The 23,209-nt window shown below is 45.5% G+C and overlaps 2 protein-coding genes across 5 annotated transcripts in view; one reads left to right on the forward strand and one right to left on the reverse strand.

Annotated features, from left to right (window-relative positions):
* si:ch1073-184j22.1 (erythroferrone) overlaps positions 1–3,010 on the forward strand; it is a 19,714-nt gene extending 16,704 nt beyond the window's left edge. For both annotated transcript variants that reach the window (XM_040023057.1, XM_040023053.1), the window contains 3 exons: positions 89–170; positions 296–374; positions 1,700–3,010. In XM_040023057.1, the coding sequence (XP_039878991.1) occupies positions 89–170; positions 296–374; positions 1,700–1,798 (260 nt within the window). In that variant the 3' untranslated portion in view covers positions 1,799–3,010. The remainder of the gene's footprint in view (positions 1–88; positions 171–295; positions 375–1,699) is intronic.
* A 6,910-nt stretch (positions 3,011–9,920) lies between these two features.
* Positions 9,921–23,209, reverse strand: part of LOC120727904 (zinc finger and SCAN domain-containing protein 12-like) — a 31,200-nt gene continuing 17,911 nt past the window's right edge. The window contains exons 1-4 of one of the 3 annotated variants that reach the window (XM_040022522.1): positions 20,733–21,026; positions 17,898–18,125; positions 17,794–17,808; positions 9,921–11,582 (exon numbers count right to left, since the gene is read on the reverse strand). In XM_040022522.1, the coding sequence (XP_039878456.1) occupies positions 10,381–11,582; positions 17,794–17,808; positions 17,898–18,125; positions 20,733–20,904 (1,617 nt within the window). In that variant the 5' untranslated portion in view covers positions 20,905–21,026 and the 3' untranslated portion in view covers positions 9,921–10,380. Of the gene's footprint in view, positions 11,583–17,793; positions 17,809–17,894; positions 18,126–20,732; positions 21,027–23,209 lie in introns of those variants that run through there. The other 2 variants (XM_040022543.1, XM_040022533.1) reach the window with 2 other exon arrangements.

Raw genomic sequence — 23,209 nt, forward strand, 5'->3', positions numbered from 1 at the left:
TGAATTAAGAAACTCAAATAAGAGGAAGGAGCCGGTTAGCAGGCAGCAGGGATGCAGCTTGTAACTCTGATGTGCGTATGTGTGACAGAGTCTGGTGACAGAGTGCAGGTGCGACTCAGAGACAGCGTGAAAGCAGCCATCTGCATCGAGTCGCTCTGCCAGAGCAACCTGTGAGTGCCCGTCCTCTGACAGCTGTTATTATTTCATTATAAAATAATCTACTGCACACACATGACTGGCGATGTTAGCCCTGCCCATGGCACTGATTGGATGTTTTTTGCTGTTTCTTGTACAGCTCTGTGGAGTCGGTGATGGGCGTGGCAGCTGCCGGAGGAACGTTCAGCATGTTGCTAACAGGAACGCTGTACCTGCAGGTAGGACAGCATCAGAGGGTTGCCCTACACCAAAACACACCACACAGAACAGCACAGCCAGGCGTTTACAGGGAACTAATGCAACACCTTTAACAGAGACATTATGTGACGGGAGGACGCACTACTCTAAGAATCCTACATAAAAAGATGGACGATGTCCAGTCCCCGCCTCCAAATCATGTCACACTGTCAGATCACCTGGATTCTTTAACGACCACATGAAACCTCGAGCAACAAGTAAAACACGAGCAGGATTTCTGCACGACTCAGCAAGTCAGAGCATGTGAAACACTCCGAGTCCTAAAATCCAGAGAAGACTTGATGTTATAGTCCAGGTGTGTCTTATTGCAGCTGCACATTAATGCCTCTGGTGCACAGCTGGAGATGCTCCAGATGTAAATACAGAGCAAACCTGTTTTGATTCTGTTAGTGCCGCTTCAATAGAAACAGTGGCGTGGGTCATTCATGCACACGGCGTGCTTCGGGGTCTGTGCAGGTGACATGGATCTGGCTCCGAGCTCGTCAGTCCTAAACCTCCCCGAGCAGCATTTAGAGCTGGAGTTAAAAAACGCCGTGTAAACAGAGAAAGCACAGAATCCCAGCACGTGATCCCGGGATCCTCAGCATGTCACTCACCAGGAAGGAGTCAGAGTAGCAGGCATGCAGCCGGGAGCACATCAGTGTTCCACCTGCATGTGGTACTGAGAGGTTTCACTGATCCTGCAGCTCAGGTGAGCAGGCGGCAGGTATTACCTGAACAAAGGCTCTAATGTGCTGCAACATGAATGGATTCACAATGCTGACATCAGCATTAATGCTTTCACTCACTGTCACTGTTTGGTCATTTATTTTTAAACAGAAGCTTTAATAATAATAATAATAATAATAATAATAAATTTTATTTATGAGCGCCTTTCAAGTCACCCAAGGACACTTTACAATAGGATAAAACACTTAGTAAAACAATGGCAGAATAAGAACAATAAAATAAAGCACAAGATAAAATGAACAAACAGTGGATTCACAGTGAATATGCAGATTTGAACAGATGAGTTTTGAGTTGGGATTTAAACTGGGGGAGAGAACCAATATTTCTTATTTCAGGGGGCAGAGAGCTCCACAGCCTGGGAGCAGAGCAGCTGAAAGCTCTGCTTCCCATGGTGGTGAGGCGGAAGGAAGGTACAGTAAGCTGGACAGAAGAAGAAGAACGAAGTTAATATATTTGTCTGTATTAATTGTGTGTGTGTGTGTGTGTGTGTGTGTGTGTGTGTGTGTGTGTGTGTGTGTGTGTGTGTGTGCGTGTGTGTGTGTGTGCGTGCGTGCAGGCGGGAGAGTACGTGTCGGTGTTTGTGGATAACGCCACGGGCTCGGCCATCAGCATCCTCCAGGACTCTCTGTTCTCTGGAATCCTGCTGGGAATCTGAGTCACATGACCGCTGCCATCAGCAGACGGACACTTTGCTCCTCTGTGAGGTTCACCTCATCATCATCATCGCCGTCTTCACCCTTTTACCTGAGTGGGAGCGCTGCTGTTTTGTGGACCTCCACCTACTCCAGCTTCATAAAGAGCATCCACCGATGGAGCGACCACAGTCGGACTCAAACGCACCTGGAAACCTTCAAACAAACAAAGCTTTGAGTCATTTCAGTGAGAACTTCGCTGAAGTCAGACATTTTCTTCAATGAAATTTTTTCGGTTTTTGCCTCGGGTCACACTTATAGTTCAGTCATGTGACGACCATCAACAATCGAGGAGCCCTCTCTGTCCTCTGTGGCGTCTCCATCCCAGTGACAGCTAAACCTGCTCTGCACCTTCACTGTTGGCTAAAAGACAAAAATGACAAAAACAAGCTTAACCTGTGCACCTGCAAGCTGCTTTGCAACCCACCTCCACCATAGCTCCTCCTTTTTTTGTAGGGAGCTTCAATTGCTGTCAGAGGTCCCAGAACTCAGCCAGACGTGCGAACAGAAATGAAAGCAGATGGAAATAATCTTCTTACTACAGTGATGAGAATATTAACCCACTACTAGTGCCCGCTTTAAGGTAAACATGTGCACCAAGGAGCACATGGCAGACACAATATGATGATTTAGACACGAGTCTAACGGCTCCATCAAAGAGAGAACGACTGCAGCTCTGCAGGTTTTACAGGCGGCGCCTTGTTAACTGAGCGGGTCGAAGGTCAGATCTGCTCATGTATAACTCATATGCATGTGCTGCTGCAGGTCTGTGTCTGCAGGACTGCGTTAAAAGAAAGCAGCATTGTGTGTGGAAAAGAGCACATTTCTAAAATGAAAGCGTCACAGTAAGCCGAGTGTTTCCACAGTGTTTCCACCCTCGCTGACACTGAGGAGCCTGTGCTCAGCTGGCTCGGCCTCAGTTTTCCATCCACGCTGCAGCGCTGGCGCTCGCTTCAGGTCATCGCCTGCTGGTCATCACAGGAACTGCAGCTGTGGCGGCCACTCGCCAGCTGATATTTGGATCTGATGATTATTTCATATGAAGTCATCTGATGACAAACTGGTGGCAGTGTTTATCTGTACAGACTCCATTATTGGTTTTCATATCACTTTCATTTGATATTTATTCTCTCAGTGAAACGTGGTAATAAAAGCATTTCTTATTGATCTTTAAAGAGGTGTAAACTTTATTTTAGTGGTTATATAAAAAAGCATTTACAGGACTGATAATATTGCAATATTTCTCCTTTTCCCTGTAAACGTCAGAGAGATCAGCCTTCACGCTCAAACCAGCTTTCTTCATCATCCTGGTCTCACAGCAGGCCGTCTCCACGTGCCCACACGTGCAGAGGTGCTGCCGTGTGATTGGCCGATGAGCATTTTCACAGATGTATCTGACAAAGCGGCAGTGAGAGCGACTGAAAGCCTACATCCACGTCACACATGAAAACCAGGTGTTTTATTTCTATGTAAGCTCTAAAAGCAGACCCGGCAGCACGGCCCGCTGGGCACGAACTGGGATTTGATCTGTGGTACTCAAACGCTCACTCAGACAGTGGAAACATGTGCAGACATGCATGTGAATTCAGGAGAAAAGGCCAAAAGCAGAGTATGTAGAGTTGCTGTGAGCAGCTTCAGCTCTCCGTCAGCTCTGTGAGGATCTGCAGGAGCAGTTCTCCAGGCTTCCTGAAGGGCTTCCCATCAGGATGATCCCACTCTGCTCCAGCCATGCTGGCAGAGCTCCCCTGTGTGTTTCTATCCAGGTTGTAATGCACTGGCAGTTTGTTTGGATCGCTGTCATGCTGAAACATGAAGCTGATGTTTCCAGATGTTCCTGCATGGTGGCTCAAACACCACCGACTGACCTGCGGCTGAAACCAAGACAGAGCATGGCTGCAGACTCCTCCTCCTGACCTCCTCGTACACACTGACCATGATGTGGATCCATCGCTCCATCAGACCTGTTCCTCTGGCCTTCAGCTCTTCTGTGGTTTTTAGACCTCATCCTCCATTAAGAATGGCTTCCTGACAGCCTCACCCTTTCACATCTCCGGTGAGGCTTCAGCAAATGATCCACTGAAGGTCTAGATGGTCTCTCGGCTCCTGTGTCGGGTCTTTCAGATCCTGTTCCTCTGCTTCAGTTTTCAGCGGCTTTCCGCAGCTCTAAAGGACACGCCGCACGCCACTCTGACCGGTGCTCTCTGGGCAACATCCTGTTGGTACATTAATTCTATTTGATGTCAAACTGTGTCCTTGTGTGACAGGCTGCTGGTAACAACATTTAAAATGGGTTCTTTGCTCCACACCGGTTCAGAGTTCGAAGCGCTTGGTAAGCTTGAATGGTTCATAGGTCAGAGGTTGGGTACAAGGACTGGACTGTGCGGACTGATCTGTGAGCCCTGCAGAGCTACGCTCAGCTTTGCATTTATTCTGTTCTGTTATTAAGCTGCTGCAGTGGAGACTCAGCATGAGGATAGAAAGAAAAAGTGTCTTCTGTAAATCTGTGGTGTCAAACACAGCGCGATCACATCTCTGCTGTGCACAAAACCTCTGAGAAACACAATCAGAGGGAAAATCTTCCAGTACAACTGCGCCGCTCCGCTCACATGTTGCGTCTTGTTAGCTGAGCAGCTCGTCAACAGTCCACGCTGCCGTCGGCTGGCTCGCAGCTGGCGGTAAAGCTGGAGACGACCTCCAGAATTAAGTCACAGCTCCAGTATAACAAGCGCGCATCTGCTGCCACCACCCCAGCGTCTCTGAGACAAGCCCTCCATTCACAGCTGCACATGCTGCTGAATGCACGCTGTGTTCAGAGGAGGGTCGAGGTGAGATCATCCTGCTCGTAAAGTGGCGCCTTACGCTTGGCGCCGAGCCACGCATACACTCACACAGGCTGGGTTACCGTACAAGGCGTGTCGACAGAATAATGAGGGCTGCACGCCGCCACTGCTGACAGCACGCCTCATAACACACACGCGCACGCACGCACGCACACACACAGCTTCACTGCACGTGAGCAGACTTGCTGTAAACAGATGCAGTGCGATTACATTTACAGCAGATGAGTTTTGTTCAGCTGCCAGCAAGCACAGCAGATGTGCTCCAAAGCCAGGCTGGGTGTCCACAGCCACTGTGAGTCTCATTTATTTATTTAGGACGGTGCATGTTAATGAACATGTAAACATACCAGATTATAGCCAAAGGCTAATTTCCAACTGTTGTCCAAAAAACATATTAAAAATAGACAATAATTCATTAAAAAGTTCATAATTCATACATAATAAAACTCCATCACCAAACTCACACATACACACCATTCTGTTCCCAAGTAAAACATTAAAACTATACAACTTATACCTGATCGCACACTTGATTTGTCCATAAGCAGATTGTAACCTGTGCCTTAAACAAGTTGAACGTCGAGCATTTTCTAACGGACGACTGTTCCACCGATGGCCGCCCTGCACAGAGAGGACGTTCTGCCCAAATGCTGTCCGTCTGTGGGGTGTAAACGCGTCTCTGTGGGTTGTAGCTCGAGTGGTCCTGTCTGAGCTTTCTTTACGCCTAATGAACTGCTTCAGTGGTGGTGGAGCAAGGGAGTGTAAGGCGTTATATATTAAACACACTCTTTTAAGTTTCACTAAGTTATTGAAGTTCAGTAATTTATGTTTTTGGTGGCGGGAAGTCGGTTTTTTGTCAAGTAGTTTTAAACGTCTTTTATAAATGTTTTCAATAGTTTTAAGTGTTGTTGGACAAGCAAGTGACCAGGACATCAAACAATAGTGAGAGATGATCATTGAGCAAAAATACGTTTTTGCAACATTCATATTTAAGTTAAAATGTCGATTATTAAATTTAAGTACCTGGGACACTTTATTTATGTGACTCTTGAAGGATAATGTTGGGTCTAGAATGACCCCAAGATGTTTAAATTCTGGAGCTAATTCAAGCTCTGCTCCATCCAGGAATATGTTTGACTGCTTCAAGTTTCAGGGGCGTTTTGAGAAATACATGCAGACAGTTTCTGAGGTGTTCAACATCAGGCATGAGTCCTCCAGCCAGCTATGCATTAATGCTAAAGCAGCTGTAAGATCTTTTGCACCTGCTGGACACTATTTGCTTGAGGATATATAACTGCATCATCCGCATACATTTGAGCAAATATATTTGGACAGACTTCAGGTAAGTTATTGATAAAAAGAGAGAACAATAAGGGCCCAAGAACAGATCCTTGAGGAACCCCTGTATCACAGTCTAAATATGGAGATTTAACCCCGTCCAACACCACACACCGTTTCCTGTGTGAGAGATAAGAGGCAGATGTAACGCACGATAAATGCTTTAATGTGGAAAAACATCCAAACGAGCGTCACGTCGTGAAATGAGCGACTGTGGCATCAACACACAGACGCCATGGCAATGTCGGGATTGAGTGGTTTCTGCAAGCTGTTTGTTTTCTTTGCACTAATAGTTGCAGACCGGACATCTGAACGAGTAAAATCAGGAATGTGGTGCACACATTTGAATTTTGGGAGGTTTTGGGAAATCCACTCAGAGCCAGCTTTCCAAACGCAGCCGCTGGTTTCAATTCAACTCCTTCAGACAGACGAGAGCCCCGGACCACGAGGGAACTCCACAAACCCAGGCTAGCTATGCCTTAATCTGGATTCACTTATCCCAGCAGTGGCAGTTAGGAGCCGGTACATCAAGCTGGTTAATGAAAAGGGAGGGGCTTTCACCATCTGCCCAACCACAAACATGGACGGGTGCGCTGGCTGCAGAGTGTCAGATCCAGTCTGAATGCAGACTGGCAGCATGGGAGCAAACGCAGTGCGACTGAGTAAAACAGCTGCTGTGCCAATAAAGTTTCAGAGAAGCTGGAAAAGAACGTGAGAGTAAATTCCACATGACGGCAGTTTTCCACGGGCTCAGCCTAAAACCGTCTTCCAGGATCTGAGACAGCAGTAAATATCATACGCACATATTAAACTCAGTCAGTATAGACAACAGTAGCGGCCTGTCAAGAAACAAATACACAAAAAGAGAGCAAAAACCAATAAGCGCATTGTTTACATCCAACAGTTCACACTTTAACTGACAGTAAAGTGCATTATTTACACCAAGCTGCTCACAGCACGTGACCACGGCACCGCGGCACCGTGGCACCGTGGCGTGTTCAGAGCTGTACAGAAATCATCCCACCACAAACTCAGCTCCCCGGGCTAAATACAGCAGCGTCTTACACTTTTCCAGCACATTAACCTCATGTGTGGATAGCCACGCCTACTTTTGTAGCCTCTAACTCTCCAGTGCTGCCGCTCCAGCGCAGTGCGTGACACAAGCCAGAGTACATGCGTGCTTTACCCCAAAACACGAGGTCTAGTCGTCACCAAACAAACCTCTGGTAGACAGGCAAACAGTTAAACACACAATCACGTCTTCTTAAACCTTTTCATGTGCCGCGTCCGTTCACCGTTCATCAGGCTGGTCAGTCGGGTGGCCGTCAGCCGCCTCGTGGCCCTCCTCAATAGACGCAGCTGACGTTAGCGCTTCTCGGAGACGACCTCTGCGCTCCTGGACCGAGATCCTTCATCTGGCCTGCATCACTGGCCGGCGGCCGAGGACAGCTCTGACGCCATCAGCTGAGAGCGCGTGAGCAGCAGTGGGCAGCAGCTTCTACCTGACGCCGATGGCCTCTTGGGTTTTGCAGTCAGCGTGTTGTTTGAATGTGAGGACACAGCTGACAGAACGATTTGATTAAACGCTCCTGAAATTGCCATGAAAGCCTCAGGTATGGGGTCAGGAGGTGATGATGTCACATGCCCGTGCTATTGGTGGAGCAGCCGCAGACAGTTTGGCGTGTTGAGTACAGGTGCTGACGTGACTGGGACTGCAGCGGCGCTCCTCCACTACCACAGCCACTTACTGGGCCCCGTGTGATCTCTGCGGTCTGCCTGCGTGGGATATCTGTACGCTCCATCCTCCACATCCACCCACGAGAAGCTCCTACGGTCCACGCTGCTCATCTCCACCACTGCCTTCGTCTTGTGGTGTCCTCGGCAGGCCTGGACTCCTGGTAACGTTCCTCCACTTTGCAGGTACGCAGCTGAGCCCTTCAGCTGGTCACACGCCCATTTCATTCCCTGCTTTGTCCCCTGACCAGAAGCCAAAGTTACTGAGTTAGTAACTGAGTTACCAGATTCTAAAAGTAATTAATTACTTGAAAAGTAACTATTGCGTTACCTTAAAAAACATTTAACCCTCTGGGGTCCAGGGTGTAATTGGCCATTTTTCACTACTTCTGATGTTTCTCCACATTTCACCTTTAAAACTGTTCATTTGCCTTGTTTGGTCTCATCAGCACAGCCTCACGTGTCTGAATCTACAGTCATGTTTTCATTGTGACAAACTGTTAACACAACTGATCTAAAATCAGACAAAAACATTAGAGTAGAAAAAGGTTTATTTTTACTGTAACAACCACAAACATGTTTAATGATCATATTTCAGAACTTTCATAACAGCCATTTACCTTTTACCTCGATTTTTTAAATAACCATTTCAAACTATTGACAGAACAATCAGCTGTTCTTCAATAAGATGCCGCCTCTTTTTGTTTTAACTTTATGTCATAAGCAGAGAGGTCTCGCTGCACTTAGACAGTAAACATGAAACTATATAAAAACAGGCGTATATATTATTTATCATGACTCTGGTTATAAACTGGTATATGTCACCTTGTTGCTTTGTCTTTCAGTGGTCATGTGATTGACCACGACTCCTTTATTCTTCCTCAGTCAAACAGCAGCACTGCTGCGACTGTTTTGCGCCTTAGCTCCAGGTGTTGTGCTAGCCCAGGGGTGGGCATTCTCAGTCCACGAGGGCCGGTGTCCCTGCAGGTTTTAGATCTCACCTTGGGTCAACACACCTGAATCACATGATTAGTTCGTTACCAGGCCTTCAGGACATGTTGAGGAGCTAATTCAGCCATTTAAATCAGCTGTGTTGGTGTGAGGACACGTCTAAAACCTGCAAGACACCGGCTCTCGTGGACTGAGATTGCCCACCCCTGTGCTAGACAGTGATCGTGATCACCGTCCGCGGGAGCGCGACAGCCCAGATTACTTACAGCTACTTCCTGCAGCTGATATAAGGTGCAGTAAGCTGAACACAGTTTTCAAAAATAGTAGCACGACCGCACCACATATTCTTGTTAGTACCTGTAACGGCGTTGTAACAATAGGAATAGTAATTAGTTCAATAACGCCGTTATTCCCATCACTGTTAACGAGCTAGTTAATGCTTTTTAGTGGTGTCAGTTAAAAATGTTTTACAAAGCCGATATTTTTCTAGAACCTTTGAAAAGCAGAAGCTTCTTGAAGCCGGGCAGAGAATAATGGCTCACTTTTCATTTTAATGTCTTCCTGATGTTGGTGCCGGCTCAGTCTCCCCTCCAGACTGAAGCCTGGTCCCCTGAAACCTTTGTGACTAAACCTGTTTCCGATGGTTTGGTCATAGATAGTCACACCGGCAGCCCGCTCGAGGTCACACCGTAGCTCTCTCAGTGTTCATCTTGCATCGTGGCACACAGCAGCAGACATTGGTCCTCATAATGGTCAAAGGGCGTCTAAGACCCTGTCCAGCTCTCCTGGAACCTCCTCCGTGCTCCTGAGACTGCAAGACAAAGCAAACGTTCTGCCACTGACGCATATCGATGCGACACCTGGAGGAGTCGGCTGTGCGACCTCTGTGGAATCCAGGTATGACCTCACGCGACAAGTGGTGACACCGACCCTAACAAAACAACACTAGTGAGAAACTTTTCAGTGGCTTCCACCTGCAGAAGCCTTTGTTTCCCATGAGCTTCCTCACTCCTCTTTAAATGCACCTGTTTCAAAAGCACAGGCTCGTGACTGCAGTACTGTCAGAGCACATCCTCCTCTGCATCCACACTCAGATTAAAACCTCACGCAAGCTTCATTCTGACTGCACAGTCTCCACATTGAAACAGGCTTTATGAGGAGGCTGTTTCAAAGGATCATAAATCCACAGCAGGCAGCAACTGAGAGAAACAAACTTTATTTACACTGCACGTTCTACGACACCAGGTTACACTGGGGCAGTTTGTTAGGATCACCTCTGAAGGCTGATGAAATCACAAAATACAAACGCATGAGAACAAACGAAAACTGCTTTTCAGCTTCAGCGTGTCAATAAAACCACAAACAGGAACACGACATCAAACAAACACTACGCCGACATATTTTTCAATCAAGTTCACACATTTGAACAAAAAAAATGACAAAATAACAACAATGCGATTTGTCAACCTGGGAAAGAAGAGCACCTCCCCCTGCCCATCCTCACGAGCTCACTTTCAATTTAAAAAAAAATTATAAAACCAGAATCACAGCTCCAGAGTAAAAAAAGTTTGGTGCTCATATTTATGGGTTTTATTCTCCAATCTCATAAAAATGACACGTTTGTTCCTCAAGCTTCGGTTCACGGGTATTTCTACTACAACTTTCCAAAGAAATCATTCATCTCATGTGGATGAATGATTTCTTTGAAACTCTTCTCCTGTTTCAGAGGAACTCTGCTTCTCACATATTTTCGTTTCCATGTGGAGGAAAAAGTGATTGCCTCGTTTGAACCTCGTCCCACATTTGTCACAGGAATACGGCCCTTCGCCCGTGTGCTTTTCCTTGTGCCTTTTCAAACTCTTCAATTCACGGAATTTTGCCCCACATATTTCACAGGAATGCGGTTTCTCCCCTGTGTGAGTTCTCATGTGGCGTTTAACAGCGCTTTTTTCTGAGTATGTTTTCCCGCATATTTCACAAGAAACCAATTCCCTACTTTGGTGTATTTTCCTGTGACTGTAAAAAACAGAGCTGTGACCAAATGTTTTCCCACATATTTCACAAACATACGGCTTCTCATCGGTGTGAGTGGTCATGTGGATGGGCAAATAGTTTTTATGACTGAAACTTTTTCCACATATATCACAGGAAAACAGTCTTTCTGAGTGAACTGCCTTATGGATATACAATGCAGCACTCTGACCGAAACTTTTCCCGCATGTATCGCAGGAATAAGGTCTCTCGCCTGTGTGGGTTCTCACATGGCTACGCAAAGTACTGCTTTGATTAAAACGTTTCCCACATGTATGACAAGAATATGGTTTCTCACCTGTGTGAAGTCTCATGTGGACAGCCAAATAGGTTCTACTAAATTTTCCCCCACATATTTTGCAAACAAGTGAATTCACATTGGTGTGGTGTTTTTTCCCCCGGGATTGATTCTTAGAAACATCAGACTTTCGACCTGTGGCAGCATTACATGGACTCTCTAAGACAGGCGCGCTCTCTACAACACCACGACTTCTGTCTCTCTTTTGTCTCTTTGGAACCGGCTCCTCAGTTTCACTTAACCCTGACTCTTCACACTTGCTGGATTCTTCATCTGTGCTTTCACTTTGAGGAGAGTCATCACAGAGGAGCTGCTCCCCGTCTCCTCCTGGTTCACTGTGCTCTCCTTCCTCAGCAGCAGTCACCATGAAGGTACCAGGCTCCTCCTTCAGTCCCAGCTGCTCTCCCTCCTGACTGCTGCACAGTTCCTCCTGTTCCTCTTTAATCTGTGGAGCTTCTGGTTCCTCCTGGTCCACACTGGAGCTCCTCTCCTGGTTCCAGAGCTGCTGCTCAGAGAGAACCTCCTCCTCCTTACAGATGTGCTGCTGTCCGAGGTCTGGAAGGATAAAGAGGATTCAGGAGACATAGGGATGTAAGAAAATATCGATACATGGAAATATCGTGATATTTCGTGTAATAATACTGAATCGATATTTGAAATCAGTGTTATCTATTTTTTTAAATTGAAAAAATTACATGCATTTACTGTGTATTTCTTTTGTATGTTGCAATTAAAACTCCAGCCACTAGTTTGCAGTTTTACCGCCTTTACGTAGACGGAAAAACGAGGTGTCGCGATAACTGTAGAAGCGTCTAGTTTGCCAAAACCAAAGTAGAACAGTGGATGTGTGGCCAGTTGTGCTAACTGATGACCAGTTTAGGGACTAACACGTTATTAAGTAACGCGTTACAGTAACTAAGTTATTATTGTGGTAATGAGCACGGTAACTGGTTATTATGCCAAAATCAGGATCGCGTTAATCGTTACTGGGATTTCGATAGGCTCGTTATTCGTTACTTTGTGTGTTGCGTTCAGCTTAAATTGAAACACAGACCTGGGAATAATGTCACACTCGAGTAAACGGCGTTCTGGTTAGCCTCATCAGAGAACTCGGGATTCCAATATGGCGACGCCCTCGAAAACGGTTGTTTTTCTAGCCCTCTAAAAAAAAAAAGAAATTACTACTAAACACATATGCAGCCATAGCTGGACTCGGTGGGCCGATGGTTTTTTCCCCTTCTTTTTTTTTTTTCCCCGTAACAGTATAAAGGTGAAAAAAAAGTGAAAGGTGGTGGATTGGCCAGATGCTGGCAGATGTGTAAAAATAACTCAGTTGTTTGGTGGTGGCTATGGCGGAGCTTCCACAGAGTCAGCAGGTGGATGAGGGAAGGGGAGACCCGAGGCGGTGAACTGAACTAGGGCCGCCACAAACGATTATTCTGATAGTCGACTAATCAGATCATCATCCATTGGACGTAAAACTACAGCTTATTGCACCAGCAGCATCTGCTCTTATATAACTATCATTAGCTTACAGCGTTAAGTGTTTAAGGTGCTAACTAAAAATAAAGACAAGATGGTAGTTTATTAAATTTTAATGAAATTTGCAGATTGTTTCGGTGAAGTTTAATAAACTCCTTGCTATCTAAAATATAACAGGACACCGGAGTAAATTCTCGAGCATCTCACACTTCTGATAATCAGCTGTCTGCTTGATGTTTATTCAGCTGTGTAAAAACTATAACTTTAATCTCAGCCAAACCGATTTACTCAGGAACAAATAAAATACTAAAGAAAGCCAAACAATAACATTTTGAAGTTATCTAAGTGACTCATATATCATGTTTAACCTGAGTAGCGAAAGACGGCGGTGGGTCTGAAAACGATTTGCCGGGAGTCCGGTGTTCTCACGGCTCTAGTGAGCCTTGCCCCCGGCTCGCTATCGAGCTAGTGGGTAACAGACGTCTCCGAAAACGTCGGAGCGCTTTTGAAAATATGTGGTGTCTTGATAAACTGAGCAGATATTTGAGGTTTACACAGCTACATTCTCGCCTGAAAATATGTTAAACGTTTATTTTGTGACCCAGAAAGAATAATAAGAGTAACATTAAAACTAACTAGCTGCCGCCATTGTTGGAAACTGAGCAGGGCCGCGCTATGAATTCTGGGACACAGCTTCTTCTTCTTCGGGGTTTAACGGCAGCTGGCATACTTGTACATGCAGTGCTGCCATCTTCTGTTTCAGTCCGTTATTACACTCTTAAATCCTACTACTCATTCCTGCGTCTTTCAGGATCTTACAAAGCTTCAAATGACGCGTCGACTATTAAATCATTCGTCGACGATTTAATAGTCGACGTAATCGTGACTAGTCGATTAATCGTGGCAGCCCTAAACTGAACTTCAGGTAAGAAGTTATGACCTGCAGTGTATCTGGGTCACATATAAACCAAGTTCAGGTGGAGTTCATTTTCGTTGTGCTGACTTTTTACAGTCAGTTACAATAACTCGTACTGCTACTAGCTAGCATGACGGAGTTTATATACAGCTGGGTGGGTGCTACGATGTTACTGATAGTGAACTTTGTTTTGTTCATAAGGTTCGTTAGTAGAGTTGCCAACCGTCCCGTAAAAACGGAATCGTCGTTTCGTGTTGAGCTGAAAAGGAACAGTTTGTCCCGGACTTCAGCTACAATGAAAAAGACACAAAGCTGGAGTTATTCTGTGTCTTTACGCTGTCAGCTGTTTCTTCTTCTCTCCCCTCCCTCTCCTGTTACTACTGCAATCATGAAACTGATCAATGATCAGCTGATCGGCTTTTCTCTCTTGTTTATTTATCGCCCACTTTGCACCAGAAAGAGGAAACCAGCGGGAAGTTATGAACTGTTTCTGAGAGACTAATAACACCAGGATCCTTTTCTAAGCAGCTGGTAACTGTGCAGGGGGGCAGGTAGAGCATTAACAGGGAGAGGGGGGCACAAAGAAATACTTTCTTATTCTCATTTAAAATGTCTGTTATTAAATAATTATCTGAAGCTTACAACCAAAGTTTTTATCTGACGTAAAATGTATAGAAATCACACATATACCAACAAGACTGTACATCACTGTCACCACAGCGTTTCATTCAAAGGCTTCAGGGTTTTTCCTATAATGGCGGCCGGTCTCTAGTCAAAACGCCCGGGCCCAGTTTTTGTCCCAGTCCAGCCCTGTGTGCAGCTCATCTGCAGTCTGGTGTTACCTACATCTTCCTACTCGGAGGGCAGAATTTCCGAGTTCTGAGTACAATCGAAAGTCATAGTCGTCAGGAGATGCTGGACCCGTCCCATCCCAGCAACGAACTGGTCCAGCTTCTGAAATCAGGCAGAAGGTTCCACACCATCCGAACAAGAACAAGAGGCTCACGAGGAGTTTTTATCCTCAGGCCATTCGTGTGTTGAATCCCCCCCATCATCCTTAAGTGACTGAGACAGGACTCGTTACCACATCATCCTGATCCTTCTGGCCTCGCTACAGCACAAGACACTTTAACACCCTCCTCACGCAGTGTACACAAGCTGTAAATTTCCAGATTGTTTTATTTCTATTTATATAATGTACATAACTCACCCACTTGCTGCACATAATGTCCTCCTTGTATGTACTCATTCACTGTATATAAAGTTCTGTGTCTCTCTTTTCTTTGCACAGTCGAGGAGCGTATCAGGTCACGTTTCACTGCGTGTTACACCTGTATAACCGTGCACGGGACAAATGAAGAATGTTGAATTCTGAAGCACCACGACTGCAGTTTTCCTGTTGGATGTGAAAAGCGCACATGACGCTGTGACGTAGGCTAGAATCATGGCGGCAGTCGACCACGGTCCAGGCGTGGGATTTCTCTCGTGGGAATATGCACATGATTTTTTCCTTTCTGTTGGTAGGCGGCACAGTGCACGTGTGGCAGGACAGTGCTAACATGTAAGCGAGCTAGAAGACTGGCAGTCTCGCTGGGTATCCAGTTAGGGAAGCAGCACGTTAACAAGAGAATTCTGAGTAAAACCAAAGTTACTTTCCCTAGTAACTAGTTACTTTGAAAGTAACGAGTAACTTGAAGTAACTGAGTTACTTTTGATAGAAATAACTAGTAATGTAACCAAGTTACTAATTTAAAGTGCCTTACCCAGCGCTGGTGATGACTGAAGAGCAGAGGATACAGCCGGCGCCCGCAGCTTTCAAAGCTGATGTGTGGACTTATTTTGGATTCAGGACAAAAGAAGGCGGTAAAGACTTTGACAAGAGCTACGCAGTCTGTAAAATCTGCACCGCCAGAGTCAAATATTCCAGTAACACAACAAATTTACGAACACACGTGTGTAGACACCATAGCGACGCAGCGTCAAATGCTAATTTTAAAACGAGGCGACCCCGCTCAACGGACAATTGAAGAAGTTAACTTTTCAAAACTAGCAGCAACTTCAACTCGTGCAACAAAAATAAGGCAGTCAGTACTTGCTTTTATTTGCACAGACATGCGCCCTCTGAGTGTTGTGGAGAATAAAGGATTTCGTAATGTGATTAAAACGCTGGAGCGCAGTTACATCACGGACATCGCTCTGCCAAAGTCAAAGCGACAGTGCCGGACTCCCTCAGCTCGGCAGAGACAGCTGCTCTGACATGCGACGCTTGGACTTCGAGAGCCACTGAATCGTACGTGACTGTTACAGCACATAACGGACCAGTGGAGCCTTCAGTCTCATGTACTCCGAGCCATGATGGCTCCTCTTCATGCCAAGCTTGTGACATACTACCAAACTCAATGATGTGTATTTTACTTGTGCCAAGGACAAAGCTGCAAAAGTGAGCTGTGTAGATAATTACAGGCCGATTGCACTGGACAGTATTTTATCGACGGTGCTAGATTGTGTGTTCATCGCTTCCCTGGATAATCAGTTCGGCTTCAAACCAAAGCACCGACATGTGCATACACGCACGCGATGAAACAGCCGGTTTGTAGGGCCAGAGGGAGCTTTCTCTCTGCAGCAGACAGTAAATGCACAGGGAAGTGTCCTGAGAGCGTGTCGATCCGCTTGTATTCCTGCACAAAAATCTGGAAATCACTGAGAAAACACTGCAACATGTAAAACCTCAGATCTGAGATGTTTGATATTTTGGTTGAGTCTCATGAGCACTTTTCTTTAAATGAGGAAATTCTCTTTTTCAGGTTGTACTAAAAGTGCTCCACTGATGGACACTGCAGGGCTGTACTTTATTTTATTAGCACTTGACTTTAATAGCACTTTACATTGTTAATGTTTGCTTGGATTCTTCAAGCAGTTTCATTTTTGATTCATATTTGTTTCTGTTAAGGTCACATGAAAAGTGCTTTGTGTTGATGCTCCATTGAGTTTACTTTACAATCATAGACCTCAGTGTTACGCGGTTACTTTTTTCATGTTAAAGAAATAGTTGATATTTCAGTCAAGCAGTTTTTGTTTCTTTAGCTGACACGACTTCTAATAAGGCCGATGTTAATTTCTCCGTTCATTTTGAACTTTGAGTGTTTTTGTTTCAGATGTTTCATGTCATCATTTAACAGTTTGGACTGTTTACTGTGAGTTTAATTTCAGTCCTACTAAACACAAACATCGTCTGGCTTTTAGTATCGCAGCGTATCGTCTACCCTGTATCAGGATACATATTGGATCACCAGATTCTTGCCAATACGCCCCTCAGGAGACAGACACCCTCTACTTTTAAGATTATCCAGCCCTGAGTATCAGCTTTGAACAGTGCTTAAAGTTAGTCCTGGATCAGGTGACCCTGAATGCTCTCTTAGTTACCATGCAACAGTCCATCAGTTACCATGGCGATGTACGCAGTGCCTTTGTAACCCTTAAAACCAGGAACCTTCCTGGAGACGAATTCAGCGAAACGAGGAGACCAAGCGACGAATCCAAAACTAAGAAGCACCCAGACACGGAGAACACGTTAACGCTAACATGAAGGCATTCATCACGCTGTTCATGAATCAGTCGTGGCGCTCAACTGCGCTTAAACATGACGTGACAGCATGTCACTACAAACACGTCTTATTAAACTGTGACAGACTAAGCTGTGAAAACTGAACTGATGGCCCACGGCGCAGCGTGGAGCTGTTTGGAAACTCCACCGCTGCGTCTGAAATAACAATAAATCACGCAGACGTTTTCTACTGTTCGTCTGAAGTCGGGTGGCGGGGGCAGCAGGGCAGCTCGGACCTCGCTTTCACCGCCTCCTCCTGCGTATCTGGGGAGACGTGGAGGCGCTCCAGGCCTCAGAGAGATGGCGCCTCTCCGGCGTGTCTACTGCAGGGCCTCCTACAGGTAGGAGACGCCCAGACAGAACACCTCACCCAGGAGCCGACGGCCTTAGCCGTCTCCTTTCACTGTGGAGGAGCAGCGGCCCCCGGATGAATGAACTGCTCGCCGACCGCGGAGGCGGAGCCTGTCCATTTGCACCGCCTGTATCTGCGATCTCATTCTGTTCACAGAAACATCAGGCGATCTCAACAGCGAAGCGCCCCCTGGTGGCAGATGGCTGCAGAACATTAGGACACAAAACTTGAACGACATCAGTTATTAAAACTGTAACAATCAGATTAAACGACTACGTCTGGTACCGACTAGTAACAACAGCGACGACTGGTCGAGGACTCACACATCCACCTTCTGTCCTCCTGAAACATCTCTGCAGCTTTCATGTCCCACAGAGCTGTGATCAGGATCCTCCCTCAGAGGGACACTCACCTGTCCTGTGCAGCTTTGTGTGTGTGGATGACTGAATGTAGCGTAAAGCGCTTTGGGGACCTTAGGCACTAAGCAAAGCGCTACAAATACAGGCCATTTACCATTGATTTGGGGTTTCCAGGTGACATCCAGCAGTCTGCGCTGACGCTCCATCTCTTCCTCGTACTGCACAGGATCATTATGAACTTCAGGCTCCTCCTTCAGTCCCAGCTGCTCCCCCTCCTGACTGCTGCACAGTTCCTCCTCTTCCTCTTTAATCTGTGGAGCTTCTGGTTCCTCCTGCGCCACACTGGAGCTCCTCTCCTGGTTAATGTCACGGTTCTGTCGAAGTTCTGGAGCAACAAAGGGGATAAAAGAAAAACATAACTAATGGAATGATTTTAAATAATAATAATAATTTTAAAGGTGGGAAACTGTTGACCTAACTCATAACATGATTTGTGTGACCAGGTTTTGTTGGAAAACTGAGTTTTTCTAAGACAACACAGACCTGAGCCTGCATGAAGTTTGAGGCATTTCAAGCCTTTTCTAAGTGCACATGCAAGTTTTCATATAAGCTCAGCTGCAGCTCACACTCAGCTGGAATCGTTAAATCAAACCATTCAAAGGTTCTCTGACAGTAAAGAACATTTAAAGCATGCTAGTCTAAGGCTAGCTCCTGTCCTAGCACCCTGTGATTCACAGCATCCATCCAGACTCAGCGCTGCGTATTGAAACAGTCGGTTTGTATAGGGTCAGATATTCATCTATCCTCATGTGTTTCATTAATGCCTTTGATCGAGCAAACCACAGGAAACCTGTTCCTGGATACATGGTGAGGATTCTCTCTTACTGGGAGAATCATCACGAGATGCAGGTTAACTGGGGAAGCGGGATATCTGCCCCCTGTGGTGTCAGCCAGGGTGGGATCACGTGTTCGTCCATGCAGCTGAGAGCCTCTAACACCGGATCTTATGAATGCTAGTGATGTGCGTATCGATCCTGAGATATCGATTCCTCCGATACCAGTCATTTATGTTCTAGAACAGCGGTCCCCAACCCCCGGGCCTCGGACCGGTACCGGTCCGTGAGTCGTTTGGTACCGGGCCGCGAGAGTTGAGGCTCAGGTGTGAAATGTACAGTTTTCAGGGTTTTTATCGGTTTTCAGCGTTATTTTGTTATCGTTTTTATCGTTTACTCGGTTTTCCTGGGTCTTTTCACGTGTGTTATGAATAAATCTTCTTTTTTTCGGTACCGGTACTGGTTTTATTTTGTTGTATTTATCCGCGACACCTTAAAGGCCGGTCCGTGAAAATATTGTCGGGCATAAACCGGTCCGTGGCGCAAAAAAGGTTGGAGACCGCTGCTCTAGAATCGATTCTCACATTAAAATATCGATATTTTCGTAATTTAGGGTAAATTTGTAGTTTATCATTAACAGGAACACAGTGGAAAGAAACTATAACATTCTGATTGTCTACATCCAAAGGAACTACTTCCTCTTCCGCCTTTCATAGTCATGTGCGAAATACGGCTGTGTAAATGTCTCGCCGCGTGCGCACTCACAACAACGGCTGAGCGTAGTCGGAGTCACGTGTGGACGTAGTTTGCTCCACAAACAGCTGAGACGTGGTTTGGATACATGTGGCCATACGTGCTCCACGAGCGCCCTCGGTGGAGTGAAACTGCCGTCTGCTCCTTGCTGTCTAAAATATAACAGGACACTGGAGTAAACTCTCGACCGTCTCACACTTCTGCTTAATCAGGTTTCTGTTTGACGTTCATTCAGCTGTGTGAAACCCCCGCAGGAACCCTCCCGAGGGATTAATAAAGTTTAATTTAATCTAATCTAATAACTTTGATCTCAGCCAAACCGATTTACTCACGAACAAATAAAACACTGAAAAAGCCAAACAACATTTTTAATTATCAAAGTGATTTATACATCATGTTTAACGCGAGTAGCGACAGACCGCGGGGGTTTGAAGACGATGTGTCGGCTCAGATATTTGAAGTTCACGCAGCTAGATTCTCACCGGAAAATATGTTAAAGGTTTTTTGCGACCCAGAAAGAGAAATAAGAGCAATATTAAAACTAAGTCGCTGCCGCCATTGTTGGAGACTGGAATTGGCTGGGCCGCGCTATGAATTCTGGGATATGGTTTTTCAATTTTGTTGGAAAATCGGGAGAAATTCGGGAGAATGGTGGCTCCGGGATTCTCCCGGAAAAATCGGGAGGGTTGGCATGTATGGTTGTGGCAACATCACTAACCTCGTCAAACACAGAGTAAACCGTATCACAGAATATGAGGCGCGTATGTTGAGACTGAAGAGGAGGACAGGGACAGGTGCTGCTGGGGCGAGACAGACGTCTCTCACGGAGTCCTTTAGTGCTGCAGGCAGGCAACGTGTTCAAATAGCGCACAACTTTTTTTATTTCTATATGATGCACTCTGCATTATTAAGTGATAAGAACAAGTAATCTGATGTCCTGTAATCATGATGACGCTATAATTTGAGATACAATAAATAAAATAAGTTTTTGTAAAGAGTATCGGATCAGTATCGTCGATACCGCCCTGAATTTTACTTGTTATCGGAAAGGAAATCAGTGGTGTCCACATCACTACTGAATGCGGATGACCAGCCTCATTCTGGACCGTGTTTCCGGAATGCAGTAAGCTAGGGAGCTGATTGGAGATGTAACAGCCAATCGGCACACTTATAACTGTGTACAGAGATCTGTGTGTATGTGGATAACAGCAAACACTGAAATTCATTTCCTGCACGCAGAAATTAATTTTCTTTGATTAAATTAAACTTTTCTTTGCGCTTCCAATTGTTTTTCACGTGCGCTCAGAACACAGCACTACAGAGAGCCACGTGCTCAGCGACACGTTTCCTTTGTTAGCTAAAGATGAAGGTCCTCCGCCAGTCCACGCATGCTCATTCACACTCACCCACTCTGTGCAGCTTGATTTGGGGTTTCCAGGTGATATCCAGCAGTCTGCGCTGACGGTCGATCTCTTCCTCGTACTGGACGATCGTTTTTTCAAACTCCAAGAATATTTGTTCAGCAGCAGCAGTTAGTCGCTCGTTGATAAACTCTCTCAGATACTGAGCTGAAGGCATCGTTGCTGCCGCAGCTCACACACTCAGCTCGGCCACACGCGAGGAAAGTGAACAATACTTCCGCCTTTCTTTGTTTACTTCCGCTGTTCCTATGTGTCCCAGCTGTTTCGCATGCCTGGATCCTGTCCTGTGATCAGCCCTCTGCCTCCGCCCTCTGTGTCGTCACGATCAGCTGGGTGGAGACTGTTGTTTACTATTGTCAGCTGTTTAATATCTGCTGATTCAGGACACAGAGTGGAAGGTGTGGTTTAAAGTTCACAGAGGAACCAGGTCACTTTGACCTTTAGAGAGGAGTCTGTCTGAAAACAGGGTGGTGCTTGTCGTGTGCAGCGGTCTGTCCTGGTTTTGGTTAAAGGAGTCTGATGAGGTTTCATCTGAAAATGAAGCAAATGAAACGAAACGCAGCTTTTAAGCTTCTTACAGGCGACCGTGGCTCAGGGGGTTGGGAAGCGTATCTGTAACCGGAAGGTCGCCGGTTTGATCCCTGGGCTCTCTGTCCTGGTCGTTGTGTCCTTGGGCAAGACACTTTACCCTACTGCCTACTGGTGTTGACCAGAGGGGCCGATGGCGCGATATGGCAGCCTCGCCTCTGTCAGTCTGCCCCAAGGCAGCTGTGGCTACAACTGTAGCTGCCTCCACCAGTGTGTGGATGTGAGAGTGAATGAATAGTGGCATTGTAAAGCGCTTTGAGGGCCTAGAAAAGCGCTATATAAATCCAATCCCATCTATACTGGGGCCAATATTGTTCTCCATTTATATGCTGCCTTTAGGTCTAATTTTTAGAAAATACAACATTTGTTTTCATTCATATGCCGATGATACTCAGATCTATCTTCAATTGAAGGGAAACAGTCCTGCCTCACTAGAACCCTTACTTCAGTGTCTCGGTGAAGTTAAATCCTGGATGGCCTCTAATTTCCTTAACTTCAATGAGAACAAAACCGAAGTGATAATTTTTGGACCAAGCGGCAATCCCAGCACCTGTAATGTTAACCTGCACAGTCTTGAGCCTTTTGTCAAATCACATGCCGAAAATTTGGGGGTTATACTTGACAGCAATTTCACCTTTGAAAAACAAATTAGCTCAGTCGTACAGCGGTCTTTCTTCAAACTGAGGCTTTTATCTAAGGTGAGATCATTTTTATCTTTTAAAAACTTTGAACGAGCGATTCATGCTTTTATTATATCCCAGCTGGACTATTGTAACTCCTTATATGCTGGAGTCAGCCAGACCTGCCTGGCAAGGCTGCAGTTGGTCCAGAATGCTGCAGCTCGTCTTCTGACACGTACTAAAAGATGTGAACACATTTCCCCGGTACTCGCCTCCCTTCATTGGCTCCCTGTCCGCTTCAGAATTAATTTAAAAATTTTATTGTTGTTACAAAGCCCTGAATGGACAGGCTCCCGGGTATTTGTCTGACCTCTTGCAGACTTATACCCCCCTTAGATCTCTTAGATCAAGTGATCTTTTGCTTTTAGCTGTACCAAGGTCGAGGCTGGTTCACAGAGGCGGTCGAGCATTTGCAGTCGTAGCGCCCTAAGCTGTGGAATAATTTACCCCTACACATCAGACAGGCTCCTACTGTCAATCTTTTTAAATCTTATCTTAAAACACATTTTTATTTACTGGCTTTTAATACATCATGAGAGTTGTTTGTTAATTCATATTTGGTGTTTGCTTTTAATACTCTAAGTTGTTTTATTATGTTGTATTCTTGTACAGCACTTTGGTCAACGCTCCTGTTGTAATTAAATGTGCTATATAAATAATTAAACTATTAAACTATTAAACTATTATTAAACACAAATGTGACAAACTCCTGGATGTCATCACAGAGGGCTGATGTGGACGAACATCACCAGGTGACACGAGAACCAACAACAGCTGGAACACCTGGAACATGACTGATGCAGCCAATCAGGAACAAGAAGGGGTGAAGCCCCACCCACTCCTAAGCAGGAAACCCTGAGTTTTTTTTTAATTTTTAAATGAACTTTATTTGTCGACAACAATATGAACATTAGTTATCCATGCATCTAAAATGTACAGTGAGCATCACAGCAGGAGAAATAAACAAAAAACAAAAGAAAGGTCGATGTCGAAACGGAGACAAACGGTGTGAACAACAAAGAAAATCATGATGTGCAGCTCAGAGGAGGCCTCCTGACATCATCTGGGTAAATCTCATTTATGACTTTAAAGTTAACCTCTTTTACTTTAAGGGGAAGTGAAATATACTTTCTTCTTATCACCTTAACCTCCTTGGATTCAAATTCTTTTAGAATATAAATTCTTTGAACCGGG

The sequence above is a fragment of the Simochromis diagramma genome, unplaced genomic scaffold (genome assembly GCF_900408965.1).
Source record: "Simochromis diagramma unplaced genomic scaffold, fSimDia1.1 OVJJ01000385.1, whole genome shotgun sequence".
Lineage (NCBI taxonomy): Eukaryota > Metazoa > Chordata > Actinopteri > Cichliformes > Cichlidae > Simochromis > Simochromis diagramma.